Below are 24,539 nucleotides of genomic sequence, written 5' to 3' on the forward strand. Positions count from 1 at the left end.
CTCCATTCTTAAACTCTTTCAACATGCATACCGTTCTCGATGTTATCCACGCCACCAACTGCGTTTCGCAAAAGATTGCTGAAGCTCATGCCGATGACGTGGAACGGCTAGAGCTCACACCCAAGGAGCAGGCTGAAAGCATGATTGCTAAGAGCAGGGTAGAGAATTTACAAAACCATCCTACCACTCGAATGTGTTGACTCATCAGTGCTACAGGTCCTCAGCATCCTTAAGCGCAGCATCCGGGATGTCGAATCTGCCTTAAATCCGCCTAAGGACGAGTCTGAAATTTTCGATGTCGACGTTGTTGTCGAGACAGCAGCCATGGACATCGTCAACGACACGGATAAGGCACCTGGCGATGTTATCCGCGAGGGTATGAACGGGAAGGACTCTGGTCTTGGAAACCAAGTCCCTTCGCTCCAGAAGATGGCTGAGGATGTTGGGCCCGTCTTTGAGGCCTTCCAGGATGTTTTGGTAACACTATGCATGCTCCGCTAAAGTGTTTCAAATCACTAATTTTTTCTAGGCCAAGCCGTACCTCAAGAACTACAACGCCATGCTCAACAGCGTTCCTATTATTGGCCTCAAGGGAGACAACGTCATGTACAGCCAGACCAAGAGCAGTGGGATCACTGGTGTCGAGGACGTGTGGTCCGTTTTTGGACGCATCCCAGACGATGTCAATATTAACAGCAGCAAGGCCGTGCACTTCTTCCCCTACAAAGGTGATTTTTGCATGTCCGTAGGCACTGCCATCTATCGCAAGAAGCACCGTGATGAAAGGGACCCTGAGATTAGATTGGCGGTTGACTACTGGCCAAAGCTCTATCTCGATACTTGGGAGAAAATTGGTGATAATTGTCTACTTGACCCCAATGCTCGCAGCGTCATCCCCTTCGCGGCAATGGTGGGCAATGATATCCGCTTCCATCTTGTGGTCCTAGGACAAGACGGCCGGCTGATGTCGTTGGACAGTGAACTTTCGAGCGGTAAGAATATCTATTCGGAGCTCAAAAATGCATCAGACGAGAAGAAGACAGCCGCCAGGGCTCTCAAGATCCAGAAGGTTGCTTATTGGAACGGCAATGTCGTCGCGCTTGACGACGCTAGCAACACCTGGAATCTGACTATCGACTTTGGTGAAAGTAAATTTACGGCTGCAGATCAGACGGCGGTCGAGCCTCTGTTTGAACTGACGGCCACGGATATTGGCCCCGTAGGTGTGAAAAAGGATGGATGGATCTACCGGCGACGTCTTGAGAACGTCGTCGATTCTAGCGACAAGACAGTCGATAAGAAGAAAGAGAAGAAGATTGGCTGGGAGCGCTGGATGCAACAGAACGGCGTGACCAACTTGGGGGTTGCCTCACCGGGAGTCATGCTCAACTTGAACGCTCTCAGTCATTCACTCAGGGATCGCTACAGGAACACTCAGAGGTCCATCTATCCTGTTGTCAACAAGATCCAATCTTTCACCATTAGTCACGAGATGTTCCTCAAGAAGCAACTCGAGGCTGCAGAGGAGTATCAAAAGAACGAGAACAGTGCTGCGAAGCAAAAGATGGCCATCAAGGAGGCTAAGAAGCTCGTCACACAGACCAAGATCTGGGCGTCCATCTTGCGCAATCAGTCTGGCTACACCCACGGAACAGTTAGTCTGATGGGTGAAGAGTTATCATCGGTTAAAATTCAGCTCGATCAGCAGCTCACTGTTCTCAAGGACAAGCTTATCTCGCTCCAGGGGCAGATAAAAGCCCTAACCGAAGCAAAAAAGAAGATGGACGCTGCCTTCTGGGGTTCTATTGGCGCCATGTTGCTTGGTATTGGTCTGGGTATATTGGGTGCAGTTACTGGAGTCGGTGTTATTGCCTTTGCAATTGTTGGCGGTGCGCTCTTCGTTGGTGGACTGGTGGCAGCATGCTATTTTGGCAGTCAGTCAGCAAAGCTTTCTAAACAAATCGATGGATTAGAAGCGGAAATGCGAGGTGTCAATCAAGCAATTCTCGATATCAAGTCCGTCGCAGACAAGTTTGGAGATCTTGAAAAGATGTACGGAACCCTCAGCCAGTTTTGGGGCCGCATGTTCAACGCCGCCCAGAATCTCAAGGACATGAACGAGGTCACCGCCTTGCAGATAGGCGAGGGCATTCTCGAGGATACGACGGCTATCGAAGCCTCTCTCTCCGTTGTCCGCAAGATGAAGAACGGATGTGCAACCTATCTTGCCGTTCTGAACAGGGTAGGCATCAGGGTCCCCATGGAAGACTCGGATGATGAAGATGATGATGAGACGGCCGACTTGGCTGGCTTGGCTGACACATCGAGTGAGTTGGTGGTGGATCCAACCTTCAAGACGATCCGGCTATTCAATGAACAGGTCGCCAGAGCGAATGAAGCACTCGCCAATGGACAGTTCGCTGAGTACGAGGAGCTCCTCGAGACAGCAGACCTCATCAACGTGTACACAATTCAGATGGGCATGTCCCCCGAGGCCATCAGCCAAGCCCTGAACACAGCCCGCGAAAAGGAAAACACCGAGGCGGCAGACATATTCAGTGACTTAGGTAATGTTCTTCGGTATACATGTACGCCCTGGGGACCGGCCATGATGGCGTATGAGGCAGTTGCTCGCGATTTTGAAGTCATTGACGGACCCAATGGAGACGCAAAGGAGTCTCTCGACACACTCCTCCAGGTAGGGGATTTTTCACGGATTAATCCCGTTGGCCGGGTTCTTGAGACAATTGGCCAGGCTGCTCAGATTGTGTCGCAAGAGCCTGACATTGTCAGGTCACTGGTAATTGACCAGAGTCACGATACCAACGGTGTCGCCACAAACGGCGTAAAAGGAGAAGAATCCGCGGATCTCGGCGGCTTCCTGACAGACTTGTCTCGCTTTTCTACTGGGACCCTGAATCTTGCGGGGCGCGGCCTTGATCTTGCTGGACAAGGCTTTAATATTACTGGGCAAGGTCTTTCTCTTGCTGGGGAAGTCTTGTCTCGCGATCTCGATCTCGACGCAGCTCCAGCCCAGTCCCAGAACTCTCCCCAAGAGGCTGCTGATATCTTTGATACTATGGCCGAATTTGCCCGTTTCCATCCTGCGTTTGCTGTTGCTGGTGTCATCGGCAAAATACTCCCCGTAGCACCCCCTGAGGCCATCATTCCCAGTCTCCTCGCTGGTGTGTCTCTCCTGGCCGGTATAGCGCCATTCTCTTCTGAACATCCCAGTAGCGGGATGCTGAATGGTATTCTGGCAAAGGCTCGACACAGTGTGCTGGAAATGCTAGACAAGACTCTGGCTCTGGCGGCTGTCTCTGAGGAATGGATGAAGAAAATCCCCGACGTGCCCACTACAACGGAAGAAGTCGCTCAATGCGCAGTATTCCAAGGACAAGCCCTGATTTCTTGCAAAATGGCCATGGAGAATGCGCGTCTTGCCAACAATGCCTTCGTGGACTTTAATGAGCGTGCCAATGAGGAAAGTAATCGTCTCAAGGGCGAGATTACACTGCTGGGTGATAGAATCTCAAGCGTACGAGCTCAATACAATAATGAGATTGAGCAAGCAAGCGCACTTCAGGTCGCAGATTTCCTCACCTTGGGACTCAATCGAATTGGTGTCATCCAGAAAGTCGAGGCACTCTCGAGGCAAAGGGATTTTGAAGTGGCTCAACTCAGCATGGAGATTATGAGATGCGCCCAGAATTTGCAAACCGGCAGCCAGTTCATGAGAGACTCAGTCTCGTGGGTCGAACTCTGTGAGCGGACAAGTGGCAATCTTGGGTCTATCTACAATACACTTACGGCTGTCAGATATGGCATCAAGGTCGACGCCGTTGCATTCAAGGAAATGATGGGGATCCAGTGGGATCAGATCCGCAAGGAGGCTGAGGAGGTCAAGTCGCTTCTGCAACCTCGCGACGGTGCTATGGACGTGGCGGCCATGGATGTCGAAGTCGCCGACTTGCGAGCGAATTCGGAACTTGTACAGGTTGCTTTGCCAGCTACTCCTTTACTCCAGCAGCTACGTACCCAAGCCAAGAACTCAACCATCGTCTGGGACAACATCAATAAGCTGCAGAGGATCACGTACACTGACGACATCGTCGGATACTTGGACAGCGTCTCCAACCGTAAGGTCACCCTCCTTGATATTATCAACGATATTCGAGGAGCGTACATCCAAACGGCCGCCATGCACTACGAAACCGTCGAGCAAATCAGCACCCTTGCTTTACTCCAAAGCACCCGCGCAAACAACCTCGCTCTTGGCAAGACCTCTCCCCATGTCTTCCTCAAAGGAACTTTTATGTCAGTCGCCATGGCTCACAAGAAGGCTGCTCGTGTTCAAGCCCTCATGGGTGCTACCTCTTCCGAATTGAAGACCAGAATAGAACTAGTCAAAGCCTCTATTAATGAGATCACTAAGGCCATTGCGGACGCGAATCTTGACTTGGCGCGACGCGACAAGGCGTACCGCAACAAAGTGACAGGCGTTATTGTTGAGGGGTGTCTGAAGGGCTTTGCAACGGGCGGGTTGGTTGCTGCTGCTGCGTTTGCTGCATACTCGGGCGTGGCTATTGCGTCTATTCCTGCTTTAATTGCCGCTGGAAGTGTTGTTTTTGACAAGGGTAATGAGAAGCCTAGCAAGGCAGGCTCTGATGAGCGCACAAAGGACGAGACAGATGACGAAGACATCAAAGACGACGATAACCAAGATGATGATGGTGGTGATGACACTGCCAGCAGTGAGGAAGCCGTCGAAGTCGCCATGGACAAGAAAGACACACCGACTAAGCCAGCCAAAGGCAGCAAAGGCAAAGACGTCTCCGTTCAGAAACGTGTCGAAGCCGCCCAAGACACCTGGACAGCCCTTAGCGGTGTCCTTCGCTCTGCCAAAGATGCTGCCAGCGCAACCACCGTCGGTAAAGCCCTCTTCAACAAGATGTCCCTCTCAGAGCTGTCCATGCTCGTTCAACTCGTCAAGACGGCCATCGTCGTCATGGAGCGCACTGTTGACGCCGTAGAGAGTCTCTCCTCGCCTCTGGGTGATCTTCTTTCCAGTGTTTCTGGGGTGGCAGATATCCTGTCCGACATGGACGCCCGCTGCGCTCAGTATCAGATCAAAGCCGGCGATGCTACAGCACAGTTTAGTAAGATGGATGCCGAGATTGTGAAGGAACAATGGGCGCAAGTGGCGGAGGCTTGTGAAGCATGGTTGGACGTATTTAATGAGCAGCGCATTTCTCCCATTTCATACAGTGTTGTTTGAACAATGCTGGACACAAGATCTTTTACAGGCTGCCTCTACCGGACTTTGTCAGCCGTTTCGAGCGGTGCAGGGAGGAGAGGAATGAGGATGAATTGGTCCAATATTGTGGATTTTTTGTACTTGTTAAATTGTAATTTGAAACTAAAAACAGTTTATCGAGATTTATATAAGCACAGGTTGTCTGCAAATAATTATAAATTATAAATGATCAAGATGCTATCTACTATCACTATGAGAGTCAACTTCATCTGACATTGCCCTTCCAGGGTCCGAATTATCTCCATCCTCCGAATCTTCATTGTTCCAAAGATCCTCGGACATATCAAGGTACTCATTTATCTTTGGAAGCCCTGACATTGATACGAATGACATTTCATTGCTGCCATTCATGTCCTCAAACAATCCTTGAATGGCATCTGTGGCAAACGGAGTAGTGATCAGGACTTTAATATCTCCGCGTAAAGGCTCTCCATCGTCATCCTCATGAAGGGTTTCTTCGGAGAGTTGTAGTAGCATTTTCATGACGACTAATACGTCAAGTTCGAATTCATCCGTTTCGTAGAACCCGACACCATCAATCATACACACCAAAGTATAATCTCTACTCAGCTGCCGATGAACCAACCAAACAAAGAGATCACATAATTTGGATATGTTACAGTTGCTTTCGCTGAGACAATTTAAGCCCACACTTTCATCTAAAGTCAAAGACTCAAATGGGATTTGCTGTAGTAGCTGTGCTACCAGGCTCTTCATCATTGCTGAAGCGCCAATGTTGCCGTCTTCCGGCTCAACGTGGCATCCGCAGAAGAATACCAATGGGATATAATTATCTCTCTCGCGTAGCATGTGCATCAACATGGCACAAAAATGTGACAGGGGAGAAACACGCCACGTCGCGAGAGACTGCCTTGGTAATTCGCCATGAATAAGCAGCCGGCGCGAATTTGGCGTGACGATCCAATCGCGGAATTGCATTGTTCGAGTCACTTGTTCAGCATGTGCACGGAGCTTCCTTGGAATTCTGTAACTGTCATCTTTTACGACATCGAGATCCGTTTTGTAAAGATCGAGTGGAATATTGAGGAGACCAAGAAGGTAAGAAGAACTGACAGTTCTTAGCTGTTGTGGAGATGGTGGTGACCGTGGTTGACTTTGAGGCGAAAAAAGATTAATTGGCAAATGAATGTATGAACTTGCGTTAAATGAAGGTCCTGTAATTACTTCTTGGGGCGGAAAAGCACCAGGCCATGGGTTATGATAAGCTGGCAAGTATGAGCCAAACTGGTGCTGGTAGCCCACCCAAGCCGTAGGTTGATTTGGCCACACTGGAGTGGGTTCTGGAGTTCCTGGAGTCGATGCCCTAGAAGAGCCTTCAAGGCTCGCAATCTTCTCTTCCAAGCTGGCGATTTTGTTTTGGAGACTTAAATCTCTTGCTTTCTTACTCTCCTCGGCGTCCAGGAGTAGTCTATGCACAGTATTATAGAATTGGGCTCCCTCTCGATAGCCGCGATCGACTTTATCGATCAAGTATTCCATTGCTTGGCCAGTCATGCGCTGAGACATGACAAGCCGTCCAGTATCTATGGGTTAATTCGCTGTTAGACACATTCCGCTAGAGAGAAATACAGCTATCACATACCGTTCCAGATAGCATTCAGGCCAATCTGAGTAGAAACAAAATGGGCATTTTGTGCTTGATGAATAAGTTTCCTGCTGCTCTTTTGAATTGCTCCCAAACTTGCAAGGAGCGGCTTTTGATATCCCGATTTTCCGCGGCCTAGAGCAGAGGCTGCTCTGGATACTACACAAATAAAAGATGATATAAGTTATAACCTGAGTGTGACATTTTCAAGTCAGAAAAAAAACATACCCTGGTTAGATAAGAAGAATCCTATTGCATCTTCGATTGCTTTCATAACTGAAACTACCAGGGACACAGCGGCATCTTTAATCTTGCTCATGTCTGGAAAAGTTATCAAGAACACTTCGACATCGGCAAAGAGATCATCAAGGTTCCGATCTTCAAGACTGGAAGTAACTGTCTCTCGCACGCTGGATGCGGTAGTAAAAGCCTTTGTAAATTTAGTAAGCAATAATCCTTCCCAGCGAAATTACCAAAACTTACATTGAGAAGCAACTGCACTGCTCCCAAAATTGGTGAAACGTAATCAATATCTGGTATCACTCGAATAATATTTTGCGCTGGTTCAGCGGTATTGTCTCCGATTTTGCGGAATACTCGCTTACACCGGCCGCGAAAGCCTTGTTTTGTGCCATCATAAACTTCTCGTGCCTTGTGGAGCTGTTCATTAACACCGTCCCACGTTGTCTGCGTCCGAATGCTGTACCCAGATTTGTCGCGCTGTTGAGGCTCATTTGGGTGCTCTTGAATGAATTTCTTCATGGCATCTGGGAAAATAAGGCCCCAAAACTTTTCGGAATCTCCAACATCGCCAAACGAGTAGCTGGGCTGAACCACAGCTTGGCTGTTGTCTTGGCTCTCGCCAGCACCTGACCCATCTGCGTCTGTGATAATTCGATTTTCTACATATCTTTGTAATACAGAGTCATAATGTACATCTCTATCCCTGAAAACATCATGAATAGCGGGAAGCCGGTTGTCAATGAAATCGACAGATGGGGGCTGAAGGTGGATCGAAGGAATGCTGGGGTGCGCCATACTTGCCAGGCCCTGCTAACTCCTAATGTTGCAAAGCAGTATGCTTCAAAGAATGAGTAATAATAAATTACAGATTTAAGTATTTGAATGGGATAAAACTCGGGAATAGGAAGACGCAGCTGATCACTTTGTCCGTTTCAGAGCCTCAAGGAGCCCCCGCTTTGACAGGGGTGATTGCTGCATGTACTCTCTATTTCTGATACTTTGATATGGCCGGTCATATAATATTCAGCCACAATGACTCAATTTCCTATCTTATTTGCACAAATAAGAAGTACAAAACATCCTAATCCAGTATATACCACTGCTACTAACTTGAAGCACTTCATAAACTTGGGGTTGCTTTCTAAGACATATACTAATTATGAGACTATTGGGTTGGGTTTAGCTGGCGTAGGACTTCAAACTACATGCACTCAGATAGGCATAAGTTCCTTTCAAGCTGATAAGGTATGATAGTTGCGTAAGAAAGTATTAAAGACATATGACACAAACTACTTGTTAGCTATTAATATCAACTTTTTATTTTATTTTTCACCAACTGAGGGGCTTCACACTTTGAAGATCCTTTTGAGGTACCACTTTACACAGCTGAAGCTGATAGCTCGTTGGACACACTAGTGGTATCACTCTGCAGTAGGCCTGTCAAGGTGGTCAGCTATCATGTTCTATATTTACTTCCCTTGCCATGTCCCTTAAATAGCCTAGTTTGGGGTCACTGAAGCCTTGTTTTGTCTTGTTTTTCATGCGAAAATGACGCATTGAAGCGGGGTTTTCACATAAGATAAAATAGGCAGCAAGCGTTTCCGCGCACCAGTGGACGGCCTATCGACAAATCTTAGCACCATCCAGTTTTTAAGGGAATAGTTGTCACACGTTTCACACCCGAACAACAGGAACCAGAAACTATTCAACAACACGTCTTCAATGCTCTAGACTTTAGCCATCATGGCTGAATTACTAGCTAAATCAATTATAGCCTCTAAAGAAAGCCAAGATGCCTCAGCCAACCCAAACACTGCAGACAAACAGGTTTCAGACTCTGTGATACCCGATACAGTGAATGCAAAACCATTAGGACTCGAAGAAGAGCTACTTAAGCTGAGAGAGAGGCTTGCCCTTGCAGAGGCAAGCGCTGAGAGAGAAAAGGACCAGCGTGAAAAACTTGAGACCCAGCTTAAAGAGAATACCAAGCAAGTTTCTGGCGATGATTTAAAAGGGCTGCTCCTGCAAGTGAAAAATCACTTCAGCGGAGTGGAAGAAAGAACCAAGGATGAATCTTGGTCACTGGGGCGCAAGGTCTATGAGATCGGATGGGAGCTCCAGTATATTGAGACTCTCACCGGTATTGTGGACACTGCCTCAGAAGAACGTGACAAGCTACGTAATACCACAACAAAGTTACAGAGCTATTGTAACATGTTGAGAGACGAGCTGCAGAGTGCACGCCCTGGAGATCGAATTCTGAGCTTTGAGGAGATTAGTGAAAACGAGAACCAAGAAGAAAATGCCAAAGCGGGTGTTTTTAATGATGGGCTGTTGGTCGAGCTGAACCCTATGGACTGGAAAATGTTCAAGTTTCCGCACAATCCCAATCAGCTAGAAAGCCGATATTTTGTCATTGACATCTTGATAGAGGAGCCGGCCATTACATTCGACGACTATACCAACCCCTGGTTCGTGCGCCGTACAGTACCACAACCACAAGAAAGTACAGTAGGTGTAATGGCAAAGGCGGAAAAAAGTTTGTCTTCGTGGAAAGAGATGGTCGATGATTCAGACCCCAGCAAGCAGCTCATACCTGAGCGAATTCGAATAAGGTCGAAGTATATCATTGATATACTTCGAGAAATTTTCGAGCTGAAGCTAAAGTCATACGACAGTAACAATGGAGTCGTCATGGTCCGACCTTATCGAGCACTTGTGCACTATGATAAAGAAATCCGTGCCAAATATCGTGAGCTGGGAGAAGCTATTCTTTCCAAGTCCAAAGGGGAACTTGAGGACGAAAAATCACTGGATAATGGCGAGAAAGAACAAGATACCTCTGAGGCAAAGACAGCAGCTGAAAATGGAGGCAAAGACGAACATGCGTCTTCTTTGGTGGCTTATCAACACCTCGGCTGCCTCATTCAATTTATGGATCTCGTAATCCAGGCCAAGATAAACTACTTATCACAACCTGGCTTGCGAACAATATCTTTCAAACACATATGGTACCTCTTCAAGCCGGGAGACATGGTAGTTGCCCAAGGACAACAGCAAGTATACAGAGTCATGAATGTCACCAGTACAGGCCACTTGGTCACTCCGCCGTGGCGAAGCTGGAACAAGGACGAAAACTCACCAGTGGAAAACATCACTCTTCACTGCGTCTACATCGACTTTGATGGTAAACAGCTTGGACCAGTAACCTTCACCTTTATCATCGAAAAGTTTGACGGCGAAAAAGCTATAACTGCGCTAGACGTCTACCCCATTCGGTTCGCAGTCCCAGGCCACCACGCTCGCACAGAAAATAAATCAGAAACCGGGGAGGTGGCATATCGAAACAAGCTTGTAGAGCGCGGCAAGTTATTTATCGACGTTGCACATATAAAGCACATGCATTATAACGGATTTGCGCTCGAGACGCGGGACGAGGTCGACAGCCAAGTCATGATTGACTTTGCAGAGGCCTTTGCAGTAAAAGATGCAGAAACCGCCGCAGCAAACGCCATGAATGAGTCGGCCCAGGTGAATAGCTGGCAACCAAAAGTGGAATCGATCATCGGACGAGATTTGGGACAAAGTTCTTCGTCGGACGACAAAGATGCGCATTCATGCCTAGGAGCTTGCTGCAAAGGCGACTATGTATATGCCGACGCTTACATTGAGAAGAAGAGATACGAAGAATATGCTGCAGGCATAATGCCCAATCCTGAGGAGCTGAACATTGAGCCACCTGTTGCTATTCATCCTCGTTCACTTAAAGAGCTGACAGCAGCCAAGGACTCGCTTACAGATGACGACTTGTTGATCATGCCGTATCGAGTATTCGGATTCGTCCTGCGAAGCCGAAAATGGGGTACGCGAATCTTTCTCAACAGTTCTTGCTTCTCTCTTAGTTACTAATCATCTGAAATAATAGCAAAACTTGACCTTAAATATTTGACCCCCGTCGACGAAGGCCTAAAGAAGAAGACAGCTTTTGATCAGCTTGTCCTTCCAACAGGCCACAAAGATATAGTTCACTGTTTAGTTGCCCAACACTTTCGCGACAAGGCCGCTAGAGTTAGTGATAACGAAGAAGTCGATATTGTACGAGGCAAAGGCAAGTTGCATTTCGCCAGAGCTCTTTTGAAATCACCTACGATCAGAGGTATTAAGGATGGCGCCAACAATGTTTGCTAACTATACAATAGGAAAGGGTCTTATTATCCTCCTCCACGGAGCTCCTGGAGTAGGCAAGACAACTACAGCAGGTAAATTTTATCCCTTATGAGCTTTTTTCAATTTCAGTTACTAATACGCCATGTTAAGAGGGTGTTGCTGAACGCTTCAACAAGCCATTGTTCCAGATTACCTGCGGTACGTATCGTTCAAGATATAATAACATTAAAACTTGAACTGTCTTGACTGACTCAATATCTATTATTCAGGAGATCTTGGTACCACGGCCAGTGAGGTAGAAACAGCTCTAGAGCGCAACTTTAGTCTCGCCAACAGATGGGGTAGCATTCTTCTCCTCGATGAAGCCGACGTCTTCCTCGCACAACGATCTCCCAAGAACTTTATCCGAAATGGACTTGTTGCTGGTTCGTCTCATTCTTTACACCATGTTTATTTACAGACGGCTAATCTGCTACATACGTACAGTCTTCCTCCGAGTCCTAGAATACTACGCCGGAATCCTCTTCCTCACAACCAACCGCATCGGCGACTTCGACGAAGCCTTTGCATCCCGAATCCACGTCAGCCTCTACTACCCACCACTCGACCTCAAATCCACCCGCAAAATCTTCAAACTCAACCTGCGCCTCATCAAAGAACGCTTCCAGGAGAAGAACCGCACCATCATCATCAACAAGAAAGAAATCCTCAACTATGCGAGCGACTATTGGGAAAAGAACGAAAAGATGCGATGGAACGGTCGTCAAATTCGAAACGCTTGCCAAACAGCTCTTGCCATTGCCGAATTCGATGCGCAGAAAGATGCTTCTGGAGACGAAGATGCCAAAGATGCTCAAGTCACGCTGTCCGACGGCCATATCAACACAGTCTTTGCAGCCTATCTCGAATTCATGCGCTACCTCAAAAACATCTACGGGAAAGACGCAGACAGAGTAGCCAAAGACATGGGAATCCGCGCTCGAGAAGCCGCCATCGCCAGGATAGTAGACGACGACGACGATTCAAGCGACAGCGACGACGATGATAAGCCCAAGAAGAAATCAGAACCTCAACCGCCTCAAACTCCTCCCACTCTCTCCCCTCCCACCATCCCATTCCTCGACAACAAAATCCCCACCGCAACAGAAACCAACCTCAGTCCAAACATCGCTGCTCCCGCCCTCGCCACCACAAACGGATCACCAACTCCCTCCATTTCAACAGCCGGACATTACCAATTATCTTCCGGCCAACCTCAACCTCAAGCTCAAGCCCAAGCACCAAACCCATACATGGTACCCAACGGCTACCCAGCAGGCGGACCACCACCCAACTTCTTCCCTCCCTACATGAACATGATGTACGCCCCTCAGGCATTCATGCAAGGCCAAGGACAATACCCAAACATGGCCTCCCAGCAACCGCAAGTACAAGCACAGACGCAAACACAGACACAGGCAACTTTGGCGCCGGGCAGCCCTCCACAGATGCCAAACGTAGCATCAGCACAACTGCCGAATATGATGCCGCAGGTGGCTCACATGCCACCACAGATGGCTGCCCAAATGGCTGCTCAGGGATGGCCAAATATGAATTGGCAAGGAATGCAAGGAGGTCCAATGGTATATCCCGGTATGGCTATGGGCAAAGGCAACGAGAGCACTCCTCCAGTGTCCCAACCTGGATCTTGATATTAAAAGGAGGGCTAATACAAGTATTACCCATTCACGGTAAACGACTATAGAGATATTACTATATAGAATTAGCCAAGATGCATTATTAGCGAAATGAAATACATTTACAACGAAAAACATCAACGCTATTTCGCACAGCATATACCCAAGAATGGTTTATTTAATGGTAATATAGTATTCTAATAAGTAATCATGCCAACATAATAATAATAACCCCAACTCAATCCACCAAGAGAGGAATACCCACGCCTAGGATAAGAGCTCAACATTCAACCTCGTAATACTACCCACCTCCTCCACCAAGTCTATACTTAGAGTATCATCCATATGATCTTGCATCTCCTAAATGTCCCCTCGCACATGATGTCTCTTGCCATGACAGCGCCGCACCGTCGTTGATTTCGAAGTCACCGGCTCGCCATCCGTGTCGCTGATCAGGGCGCCATCAAAGAGGTTAAAATCCAGGGAACTCATCTCCGAAGACGATTCCGGCGAAGGCAAAGAGTCCATCATGATGACATCGCCATCAGAATCAACCTGTCTAACACTCCCGTCTCGTTGAATAGCAGACCGCATAATAGGCTCGCGTCTCCCAGTATCCAATGCCCAAGTCTTTGCCCACCCTTCCGCAGCAAAGGCCCAGATTATCAAGTCTGGAGAAGAGTTTAACGAAACTTCTGTGAGATTCCCACAAGTCGCCACCACATGTCCATGTATCTCCATTGGAAAAACCGAAGTCTCCCCAAAATGGTCGCTAAATATGTCAATAGGGTTGTATCTTAGCTCATAGTGCCCCAGCTCTCGATCTTCAGGAGAGTGATATCCCGTAGATCTGGGCTCGGAATCGGTCCGACGCATATCGTAGAAGATATCAGGTGGAACTGTATAAAAAACAATAATTTGTTCCTTAGAGTCCCTATTACCAAGGCTTGTTGCACCTATTTCAGAGAACCCGAAATTTTCTCGTCGCCTAGCTGCAAAAGTCGCAACCACACGAACGCCATGTCGCATATCAGATCCAGCAGCATACAGTAAGGGGACAGGTGAATATGCTTGTGGAGGAGGATGAAACCAGATTTTGCGAAGGAGACGAGTAAGAGAGCCCACAGGCGCATCACTCCCCAAACAAAGATTTCCAGTACGGGGGTCGGTAAATAGAATGTGGTGGCCGTCGCTTAACGGCACTGCGCGAAAATGGTCTGCGCTCGCAGCAGCAAGCCGCCGAAGAGGGCTATCTCGCGGTATATTCGTACTCAAGAGGTCTTCGTCTTGATCCATATCAACATCTTGGCTCGACCCGCTGGTCGCAATAGGAATGCCATGACCACGCCTCGCGTGCCAAGGCTCAGAATCCAGAGACGACACCACCGCCGTGCTCCCCGATCCCAAAAGTGAAGCGCTAAACCCGTGAAGAATACCATCTAGCAAGTCCATAGGATTGCCCAAGCCAGCAGCTGAGCTAATCAGCCTCAATTTCCTTGGTGTATCTACTCCCCTTCGTGGCGGTAGGAAATAGAGAAAGTCGCTTGAGGATGTCAGCGGAAACCATCTACTGAGATTCTGACCAGTCATGGCATCAACCCAGTGTAGCTCAATACCGGAGCCGCATCCAAAAGCCACACATTTCCTCTGAGGACAGATAGCAACTGCCCGTGGAGGATCATCTGGATGGCAGATATTGCGATATACCGATCTTGGGCCATCTTCTAACGGCACAGGGTGACATACCAGTCGCTCTTGACAAATACATTGCGTCGATGATGATAATGACGATATCGATATGGAAGATAATCGAGATCCAGATCCAGATCCAGATTCTGTTGCTGCTGCAGTTGGTTCATTTGCCTTGGTCGAACTCGACGCAGGACTCGAAGTGCCCATCCTCTCATTCATGATATCGCAAACCATGCCAATCCTGCCCTCCATGAGAAACGCCACAGAATACCTCTCAGAAGAAGTATCCATGCTGCAAGAAATCACTCTCCTCGGACACAATATCCTCGCCGCCGGCCTCAGCAATCCCAAAGGCAACCCCTGTCTACGTCGAATCGGAAGCGTCCACAGCAACCTCTCCGGAAAACATACATGATTCAGCTCATATATGTAAACAAGGCGACCATGCACAGCCATCAAGAGCCTCCCGCACAAACTCACAGTAAAACTCATCGCTCCACGCATATCGCCCGGCAGCGACCTGGGCACAGCAGCACTGAAGTCCGTATAGCCAACTTCAACAAAGGCAGATCTCTCCGAGTTCAAAAGACTGCATTCTCTCGAAAGCCATTTACTCATGATATTCTCGCGACTTAGGTTCGACATTGGTGTAGATCTCATAGGTGATAGGATGTTCATCATGCTGCTCCACCATCCACCCTGCTTCAGCATGCTTGTGAGCAGTGTGCGATCTAGAGATGCGAAATACTATACTCGACATGTATGTCTCGCTGAGTTAAAGTCTATCGGCGATAGAGATTGATATACTTGCTGGATCAGCTCGACAGAAAGCTTCATGGCGGCAGGTATCTCTGCGCCAAATCAGCATTAGCATCGCCTCTAGTAGAAGACAATCAGGGAGAGTATCGCTCACCAGGCTCCTCATCTTCGTCCCCATATTCACCCCCATACACCATCTCCACATCAGCCAGCTTTCCAGGAAGCGCATATATCCTCCTGTCGCCACTCGTCACGAGCGCCACAACGGCCATTGTTTCGCCAGGCCTATTCGCAGGTCGTCGGGAAGTTCCACTCGATTTCGTCGACCGAGTTCCCGCAACACCCCTCGAGACAAATATTTGAGAGGACGATTTGCAGACTAGCCTCCAGGGCAGGAGGCTTTTCTTTTCTAATTAAAGGATGATAGTTATTATAAACAAAGTGTAGATGTATGCTTAGGGCAGTCGTTCAGGCATAGAATGAAGTTAAGGTAAACGAACATTGACATCACTTGGGGCGGGAAATGGCGATTCGGCGAATATACGCATTCTTGTTAATATAGTTCAACTCTCCTTTGAGCTCTCCTTCATCATCCATCTTCGCTCCTCCTCCAATAAACAAATCAGTAAAGAAAGGCGCTATCTAAATAGAGTAATCATGGTATCGTTCTTGCCATATATAAGAGCGGGCAAAGAGCAAGGCATAAAGATGTAATCGCGGCCAACGCAGATAAAAAACACATCGTGTATCAATCATCAATCAATAACGCCCTTGTATGAGAATGAACAGTAGTGAGAAAGAAAAGAGCAGATATCCTCCCCGTCATATTCACAAGCCCCCATTTAATATGCATTCTGTCACAAATTATTTTCATCTCGTCTCATCTCATCATCTTGTACTTCGGTCTCGTCCTGTGGTGTTCAGCCAAACATTATCTTCTCCAATGCCCAAGGAACTGTCTACGTTAGGCAACACCAATGTCGGCTGGTCTTCAGACCCTTCCGCAGTGCCATCTTCAGACTCCTCGTCTGTCATTGTGATCGGAGGCGGATCAGTGTAGACCCAAGCTTGCTGTAGACTAAAGGAGCATGTTAGCATATTGCAATTACACATAATAGAGAGAAATTACTTACGGGTCGATAAGACTTGGGTTGGTAAAGGTCAAGTCCTTCTCCTTAAGTTCATCAACCGTACTGCCTCTACGCAGCATATCTCGTGATCGCGAACGACTTGGGCTAGCGTCATCAGACTCCTCATCATCCACAACAGCTTGATCTTCATCAGAGCCCTCATCAGATTTGATGGCTCGCAGGGCAATGTACTTCATCAACGGCGCAAATCGCCTCTTGAAGTAGTAGCTGTACCAAATCGAAAAAGGAATAAGAGGCATAATCGCTACTGACTGCACAAACGCCGAGAGCGAAGCAATCTGTCCGACCATGACAATCTCAAAGACAATTAGTCCGATAACGATACGGTAGCATATAATCTGCCATGCACCTCCTGTTGCGTGCTGCGGCTGATCCATAGCATAGAGGAGCATATGCTTGAATGTAAAATACCCGATCGAGAAATACAGCGTTCCAAAAAGCAGAATAGCAAAGCCCCATCTCAAAACAGAGTAGATGACACACAGGTTGAAAACGAGCAGAGAAGTCGGCAGGTAAAACCCGTACTGAAACAGGGGCGGCTTCTTAAGCGCTGCGTAGTCTCGCGGTGTTTGGGCCAGAAAGCGGTTGATTGGGAATAGAAACACGCTTCCAACTTCCAGAATTCGAAAGGGCATTAGGCCAATGCCTTGCAGCATGATGAAATTGATATAGAAGACGGATAAGTCTTCCACATCAGCCGCTATAGCTCTAGGGATCTTGCTCGTATCTTTGAGAAAGTCCTGTAGTACGCTCCAGAAATCAAAACCTGTTCTTGAAACGGCAAAGACGAAAAAGGTGTTGAAGAAGGTGAAGAAGAAGTTCTTGGAGATTAGCGACAACTCCACATCGCCATGAGATATCATTCCTTGACGGTTTGACAGAAATTCGTAGAGATAAGGAACAGCAACGTTAAGCAGCGAGACTACCAATGTAGGCAGACCGTTCTGAAATAACGAGTGAATGATGGCGTGGTCCTTAAGCCAGATGGAGAAGGATGGCAAGACTTTCTGGATGGTGCATATACTGAGCCACGAAGCGAGGAACGCCGTTGGGAAAATCCAGACGAGTGTAAGAATCGTGATGAATAGAGTAATCGTCCATGCTTTAATACGCCTTACTCCACGTGGCTCATACGTGTTCTTCCACACAATGTCGGAGGGCGACGGCGCAGCCTTGGTCAAGAATCGCCCAGGTCGAGGATCAATTCGAGCTTGAACGATCAGCTGGCATGACGCGACAGAGTCCATGGTCACAAGCACCATATCGGTAGTGGCGTACTCCTTCTTCCGGGCCTCAATGACCTTTTCGTCCATCCTTCGAAGCTTCTCCTCGTAGTAATCAATCGCATCGACCTTGCGGCTCCGCAGTCCAAAGATTCCGTAGCGTATGGAGACTTGTGGTCGATCGCCTTCCGAGACGTGGGACTGGCCCGAGCCGCCGCCTAGGAGCCGCCAGTTCTCGCCAGACTCTTCATCACCTTCACTAATATGAGAGCCGTTTCGCGAAGAATCGTTGCGGCCATTTCGATGGCGGGCATTCGCGGCCAAATATAGCTGCTGCTTTCGGTAGCGCGCCCAGGACACCTCAAGTTGACGTAGGATCCGGTGTCTTTCTTCAACGATCTTATCCAGCGCTTTCCAGTTCCTGCATATTGATACAGTCTCGACCGTGCCAATGCGTAGCTTCTCGATGACGGCTCTAATGCGCGCTTCGGTTCTGAAATCAGGGGGGACGCCAGTAAGGCGAAACGTCCGGTCCGTGAGGGTCGATTGCGATCCAAAGTAGTCTTGCCTGTACCCAATAATGCGAAACGTCTCTTTGTTAATGAAGTAGATCGTCAGTGCAACAAAGAAGTACGTGAAAAAGACATAGGCCCATAGAAACGTCCTCTCCCGGCTCTTGTCTTTCCCTATCTTGTCTCCCGCGTCTAGCACAGCAGAGCCCAGAGGCAGCCCAATGGGCCGATATAGGTCATCCCAGTCGTCGGGGTCGTCGCCAGTCGTATGGTTGCCTCCTAGCAAAGGCTGAAAGTTTCGGTAGCTGTAGTTGATTGGCCACAGCACGACGAAGGCAAAGAAGGTCATGATGGCAAAGATGCGGGTAGCCATTTTGAAGAAGGTCAAGAACTACAGACAGATGAATTAGCCCCGCGATTTCGATACTCGTGTATTCAACAGCTCCGAATCCACATACCACAAACGCATCGAGTCCAGCCGACGCCAGAATCTGCTCCTCCGTCACCTTATACAGCCTAGGGATCCATCCAAAGAAAGAGTCGGTCAGCGGCGGCAGGCCTATCGTGGGATCAAGGCGCCTTTTGCGCGCAGCATAGAGAGTCGGCCATCGCGGGCGCAGTATCTAAAGCCATCAAAAAGCAGCGAATTAGTCTTGCGCGCGTCCAGCAGCAACGCAGCGAACGAACGAGGAGCCTCCAAACTTACACAGAATGCGATAAAGGCCCCAATTCCCAGAATCAAGGACAGGACCAGCTGCACCTCGAGATCGCGCTCCGTCTTGGACGCCGGCCGGATATAATCCTCGCCGTCGCACGTGTCGTTCTTATTGTCCCCGAGCATGATGCTTCATCTCTGGCGAGTTGCTGCGAAAAGGGGAAACAGCGTTGGCGAACAAAAATAAAAGCAATGGCATGTTTAAGTCTTGTGACGTAGCTTTAGCTTAATGCATGATTTATGCACTTTAGAGCGCTAAGCGGCGAACTGTTTTTTGTGGCGAAAAATGCGTGGGAGGACGCATGGGCGATCACACCGCCGCCACCGCAGCCACCCAATTAGCAGCGAAAGCTGTAGCAGAGCTTATAGCGGCAGAGCTCGTTATAACGCGCGTTTTCTACAGTGCCTACCTAACCTGCAATGTCAGAATGAAGCTGAGGTGACAATGTTTTTCCAATAATGAATCAATCATACTTGTGAGCAGATTTCAAGAGGTTTAATTACTTTATTTTAAGAAATATTATAGCATTGACACATCCATATCCCTGTCCCTGTCTGAGACTAACAGGCTTCTCCTCAATCCGACGTGGCACCATGTATTGTTATTCTAGCATTTTAGCGTCAGGCTCCTATCTCCATGCCCAAACATCGACATCGAGACCCCCAATTTCCCAGCCAGGAAAGTAGCAGTAAAAGATTGATATGATTCCAATCAGACAAGCACCGATACACCCCGCATTCTCAATTACCTATCTATAATTCATTAAAGAAATAATTGTCATTATCAAGCATTTAGAGCCTGTGATTGAGAGCTTCGGGCTCAAGCTATTATTAGCTTACTGACTCAACCGCTACTGTAAGCTATGGTGGATAATGAAGCTATCTCACGAGTCATTAATGCTTACTACGTATTGACCAATGCCTATGTTCATTGCAGAGATCCATTTCGCCGTTATTTGTGATCACCAGGGCTGAAGAAATCATCTTTTCAATAAAAGCCGTCTTATTCTACTTGCATTCACTTACACCGATTATCATATATCTCTATAGTCAATACATGTACTGGCCACTGGCCCGCTACCCACCACTACCGGCCTCATTTACACTTTCATAAGCCGTTAGATATTAAAGATGAATCGACTTTGTTAGAGAATCTCTGGTCACATGGCTTCATGAATCATCAAATACTATAATTGTAGTTGCCTAAGGCCTTTACAATATTATTGCTTACGAGGAACCGAGGCTGCGCACGCCGCGCGATAACACGACAACTACCCGATGTGTCACTGCCGTTTCTCGGTTTGTTTGTTTGTTTTCAAGTCCTGTATACTGTATCAGGTATCTTCATCGTAACGTTGCCTCAAGACGATGCAGCTTCAGTATCGCCGGAGACTCAAGGGCAATCTGACGGTAGAAGCCATTGCGGCCCGACCACGTGAAAACGAGACTGGACGACATGAAGCCTATGTTGTGATACCTTCCGAGTATATCCTTTAGGCTCACTTTACTCGAGTCTATGCATGGGCCTGTGGGTGGTTATTGTGCCAAAATAAAAGAGCAAAGTGGCATCATCTGGATGTCCTACGTCACCCACGCGAGTAACGTGGTAGTATGTCAATGGCGTTCAGCTGCCAAGCTCAGGCATGGATTGTTTAAAGACCATGTGAGAGCATGTGCCTGAGGTGTTACTGAGTACAACGTATGAAGATCATCAAGAGACTTCAAAGAATATTGACACCCCTTAGCACGATGATGAGCGGGAATACTAACAGGCCTCTAGCGCGCTATTGGACTATTATAGAGAGAGAGTGCTATATTGGTATAAGCTGTAAAACGCTGGGGAGTGTGATTTCTTTGAAAAGATTACGACCATATCGCATCGCGTCATGCGTCAGACGATCTGAGACACTGTAAGACCCGGAAGAACTTCCGAAGATATGAAGTTGTTTCACATTCAAGAAGGAATCATTCGTGCTTATCGCATACCAATTATATACATTCCTTTGAGGAAGCCACATAATCTTTGCCATATACGCGCTGTCCTCGTTCCTCGTTCCTCATTTAGGGTTGCCCATCTAGGAGAAAAGCCTCGAGACCCACAGCCAACGTTATAGAAGATTACCCTGGGCGATTTGCATGTAGTGATATGGGGTTCGATTGGAGTTACTGAACTGCATAGGTTTACAGCTATGGGAACTCGAGGGATAACATAACAACAACATCTCATTGATGAGTAAACACGGATGAAATGCACTAGACTTAGTGACGTTTGAGTTGCTCCAATCGTAATAGGAAGACCGCGTATAGTCTTGAAAGCGGACCTGTAGTGACTCTGAGAGCCGGGTTGTCCGATCCCGTTACCAAGACGACAAGCTGACACGAATAAAGGTCATTCAGATAGTTCAACACTCGGAAGCAAGACTCGAAATTATGGCCCAGTCTGGGCAAATCGTGGCTTAGCGTTTGAGTGCCCCTGCGTTAGTGCAGTACGACCATCCAAGAGTTTATGAGATGCTATAATAGGGAACTACTAGACAACTGCTGGCGAGATGAAGACTTTTTGTCAGATGCTGTGCTCCAGATGACGCTGACATCCCCTTGCTATAAAGCATATACTGTTAAAATGTGATACCCTATCAGACACTCAAGTTTTGGTCGGATAAAGACCGTTTATCTTTCGTACTCGTCTCGTAATCTTGAAACATTGGCATAACTCAGCCTTCCAAACTCCTGGCATTTTGTGGGTTCAAAAGGTAGCTATTGGGCGTTGCTCCAAGCAATTAAGATTATGGGGTAGAGTTATGTCAAGTCGTGGCCAAGGGTAATTTCTACCGGACGAGGAAGAAGGTAACAAAACGGTAACGAGGTCGGCATGTCCGTTGTACATCACGCCATACCAATGGTGGCTAAGAGGAGGCCTCATCACGAAGAACCACTGGTATTGCACTCTTACAGCCGTATTGTTACCTTTTCTGGATCCTTAATTCGACAACTACCAGCTAGGCTGTTAAGAGATACTGGTCAGACCTACCTGTGCCTTCACAAGAGAATAAGGGGCGGTGAAAGCGAGGGAATAGACAACTCATCCGTTGATAATCTTTCCCTCGCTGATTCCATGCTTCTGTCGCACGCTGCAGCCGCCCGTTGCAACATGTCTCAAGATTATGCTCATCCAAACACGTCATTGAGAGTACATGTCCTTGAAATAGCGAATGGGGCTTTCCAAAAAGACCTTAATCCCTCTTTGTCATCTATTCATGTCGTGGTATAGAGCACATGGCAACGAAGATGGCGTGTCTGAGCAAAAGAGACTTGGTATCATCTATGCCAAGTCCTCACACAGATGAGACTTGCCTCATCGTTCAACTAACGATGGGCTGCATGCTTGAGACATGATGTTGTTCCGATCCCGCACGATCCCGGTAGAGCAACATACTGTACGAAGTAAACGCGGCCATACTTATGCTGTGTATCTGTAGGTCGCATGATGAATAGCAGTACAAGCTAGCTTCGCGAATGCTGGCGCATCGCTAATAAATAATAAAATGGTGATAATAAGTGTATACTTCACTCCCGTCCACAACGGGTCGTGCCGTGAGCTGGAAAAGATGGGACACGCTGGGATTGGCTCGTGTGAGGCCCTTTTGACCAGCTGAGAATTACAGCAACGAGATTTTGGAAGGGTTTCTGGAAGAGTATAAAGCGTACTCATATCCCTGAGACATGGTGGTTTGTGTTCGCAATAGTCTGCTAAACAGTAAACACTCATTGATAGCTGCAGCCAAGACAGAGTCACAAAACTATATCAACCAATTTCACACAATACGATATGCCACAAGACAATACAAGCAGTATTGTATCTTCGCAGACAGGGCCTCAAGTGAAGGATAAGCCCAGTGGACCTCCTCCCAAAGCAGGCAAGATATGCGACCGCCGAATTGTTGAGAGAAGAGTGCTAAGAGTTATGCATAGCCACCTCCCAAGTGCCGTATGTGATTCAGAGGTTCACAGCAGAGAGCGGCCCCTGGCTCGCTTCTGGGGTAGTTGTCGGCATTGTCAAGAGCAGCCACGAGGCCGGAGATGACGACGACAGATCAACGGTAGCCACTCAGGGTTCCGGCAAATAACCTATAAGACAAGCTTGGGGGCAGAGACGAGCCGGGACTGTACACGGACAGGTAGAGCATCATCGGGGTTTAAAATGATTGGTTCTTATTGTGTTCTTTAGAGCAGGCTCTATGAGTCGGCTGTCCTTTGATAGAGCACTGACTCTGTATGAAACATGGAGAGCTGAGGCTGAGCACATGATGAGACTTCACTAGGATATCAAAAAATACCGCTTTGGAAGTTGCTTTCGATGTCAACACGCGCCGTTTTCCTTGGCAAAGACTCGTATATGCACCATCATGGTAGAGTTTTCTGTCCATAATAGCCTGCCATGCCTTGTAAGCCGGACGTGGCAACTGAGGGATGTGATCGGCACAAGGCCGACGATTGCACCGAGTAGCGACGGGATCCATGATGGCAATAGCTGGGCTGGGCTAATTAGTGCTATTCTGCTTCCCCGCTTTTGACAGATGGGAGCGGAGAATCGACGTTTTCTACGTAGGGGCATCCATATGGTCCATATAAAGTAGGTTGATGATCACGAGATGCCTGAATCATACTTTGTAGTGGTGATGGTGCTGTATCCAACTTATGCGCCGCACTCTATCCGATGAGACTTTTGGTCCCCATCGCAGAGCAAGGCATAAGCGGCAGGAAGCGGCGCGAACACGAGCACGAGGCTAGAATCAGAACAATAACGCATGGATAATCTCGGTCGGCGGGCCAAGCTATTGCTCAGCCCCCTGTTTCGGAGATCAGAAGCCGTAGCGCAGGGGCCTAACAGAGAGAGAGAGCGTGAGAGGCAGCGAGCAATGGACGTGTCATACGATACGCGATAGATGGCTGGATCTGCAAGCGTGCAAATGACTTCATGGCGCTGCATGTAGCAGAGGAGGAATATGTGGCTGAAATCGAGTGAAGAGGAGAGCAGATGAGATGGATTTCTTGATTGTGGTGACTGGCTATGTGATGCTCGTGGCCAGTTTCCGCCATCCATAATGAGCTGCATGTGCTGTAGCCCGCATGTCCGAAGTACCGAGTACAAGGTGCAGGGTATCGGTACCGCCGCCATCAAGCTTTTGCGGCGTACATGTAGGTGCCTAGGTACCTACCTAGGTACTGTAGCCTTACCGCAGAATGACGTCCGACATAAAGGAGAAGGGACCAACCGCAGCGACGAAACAATTTACAGGGTCCAATACTACCCAAGTAGGTATGTATACCTGCGACAGGGGGAGGGAGCCACTGTACCGGAGACCGGAGCTGGGCGAGAAACAAACTAAAAAAAGAGAGACGAAGAAAATTGGAGATGGACGATCTTGATGCTTAATAAAGGTATTTGCCCAATTTACCTGCCAGGAATGTATTTAG

General features: G+C 48.0%; 5 protein-coding genes across 5 annotated transcripts; 2 read left to right on the forward strand and 3 right to left on the reverse strand.

The window, feature by feature from the left end:
• Positions 1-23: 23 nt before the first annotated feature.
• GGI43DRAFT_432774 (uncharacterized protein) lies at positions 24-5,394 on the forward strand (the record flags this gene model as incomplete). The annotated part of the gene is made up of 3 exons (XM_083209638.1): positions 24-158; positions 217-477; positions 530-5,394. The coding sequence occupies 3 exons, from the start codon at positions 24-26 to the stop codon at positions 5,276-5,278; spliced, it is 5,145 nt and encodes a 1,714-aa protein (XP_083062689.1). The 3' UTR covers positions 5,279-5,394.
• A 66-nt stretch (positions 5,395-5,460) lies between these two features.
• Positions 5,461-8,068, reverse strand: GGI43DRAFT_399716 (uncharacterized protein; the record flags this gene model as incomplete). The annotated part of the gene is made up of 4 exons (XM_083205377.1): positions 7,407-8,068; positions 7,152-7,353; positions 6,921-7,082; positions 5,461-6,861 (listed from the first exon to the last, which is right to left on the reverse strand). Coding segments are annotated over exons 1-4 (2,282 nt in total), but the record flags the coding sequence as incomplete, so codon positions are not given.
• A 656-nt stretch (positions 8,069-8,724) lies between these two features.
• On the forward strand, positions 8,725-13,227 carry GGI43DRAFT_399718 (uncharacterized protein). The gene is made up of 6 exons (XM_083205378.1): positions 8,725-11,028; positions 11,092-11,274; positions 11,366-11,425; positions 11,484-11,531; positions 11,603-11,758; positions 11,820-13,227. The coding sequence occupies exons 1-6, from the start codon at positions 8,910-8,912 to the stop codon at positions 13,022-13,024; spliced, it is 3,771 nt and encodes a 1,256-aa protein (XP_083062691.1). The 5' UTR covers positions 8,725-8,909; the 3' UTR covers positions 13,025-13,227.
• A 49-nt stretch (positions 13,228-13,276) lies between these two features.
• GGI43DRAFT_432779 (uncharacterized protein) lies at positions 13,277-15,732 on the reverse strand (the record flags this gene model as incomplete). The annotated part of the gene is made up of 4 exons (XM_083209639.1): positions 13,277-13,369; positions 13,418-15,413; positions 15,450-15,483; positions 15,615-15,732. The coding sequence occupies 4 exons, from the start codon at positions 15,730-15,732 to the stop codon at positions 13,277-13,279; spliced, it is 2,241 nt and encodes a 746-aa protein (XP_083062692.1).
• A 258-nt stretch (positions 15,733-15,990) lies between these two features.
• On the reverse strand, positions 15,991-19,512 carry GGI43DRAFT_399722 (uncharacterized protein). The gene is made up of 4 exons (XM_083205379.1): positions 19,053-19,512; positions 18,805-18,969; positions 16,594-18,737; positions 15,991-16,538 (listed from the first exon to the last, which is right to left on the reverse strand). Exons 1-4 carry the CDS (start codon positions 19,185-19,187, stop codon positions 16,349-16,351), a joined length of 2,634 nt encoding a protein of 877 aa, XP_083062693.1. The 5' UTR covers positions 19,188-19,512; the 3' UTR covers positions 15,991-16,348.
• Positions 19,513-24,539: the final 5,027 nt, after the last annotated feature.

The sequence above is a fragment of the Trichoderma evansii genome (assembly GCF_050947405.1).
Source record: "Trichoderma evansii strain SZMC 28006 chromosome Unknown GGI43scaffold_5, whole genome shotgun sequence".
In the NCBI taxonomy this organism is placed as follows: domain Eukaryota; kingdom Fungi; phylum Ascomycota; class Sordariomycetes; order Hypocreales; family Hypocreaceae; genus Trichoderma; species Trichoderma evansii.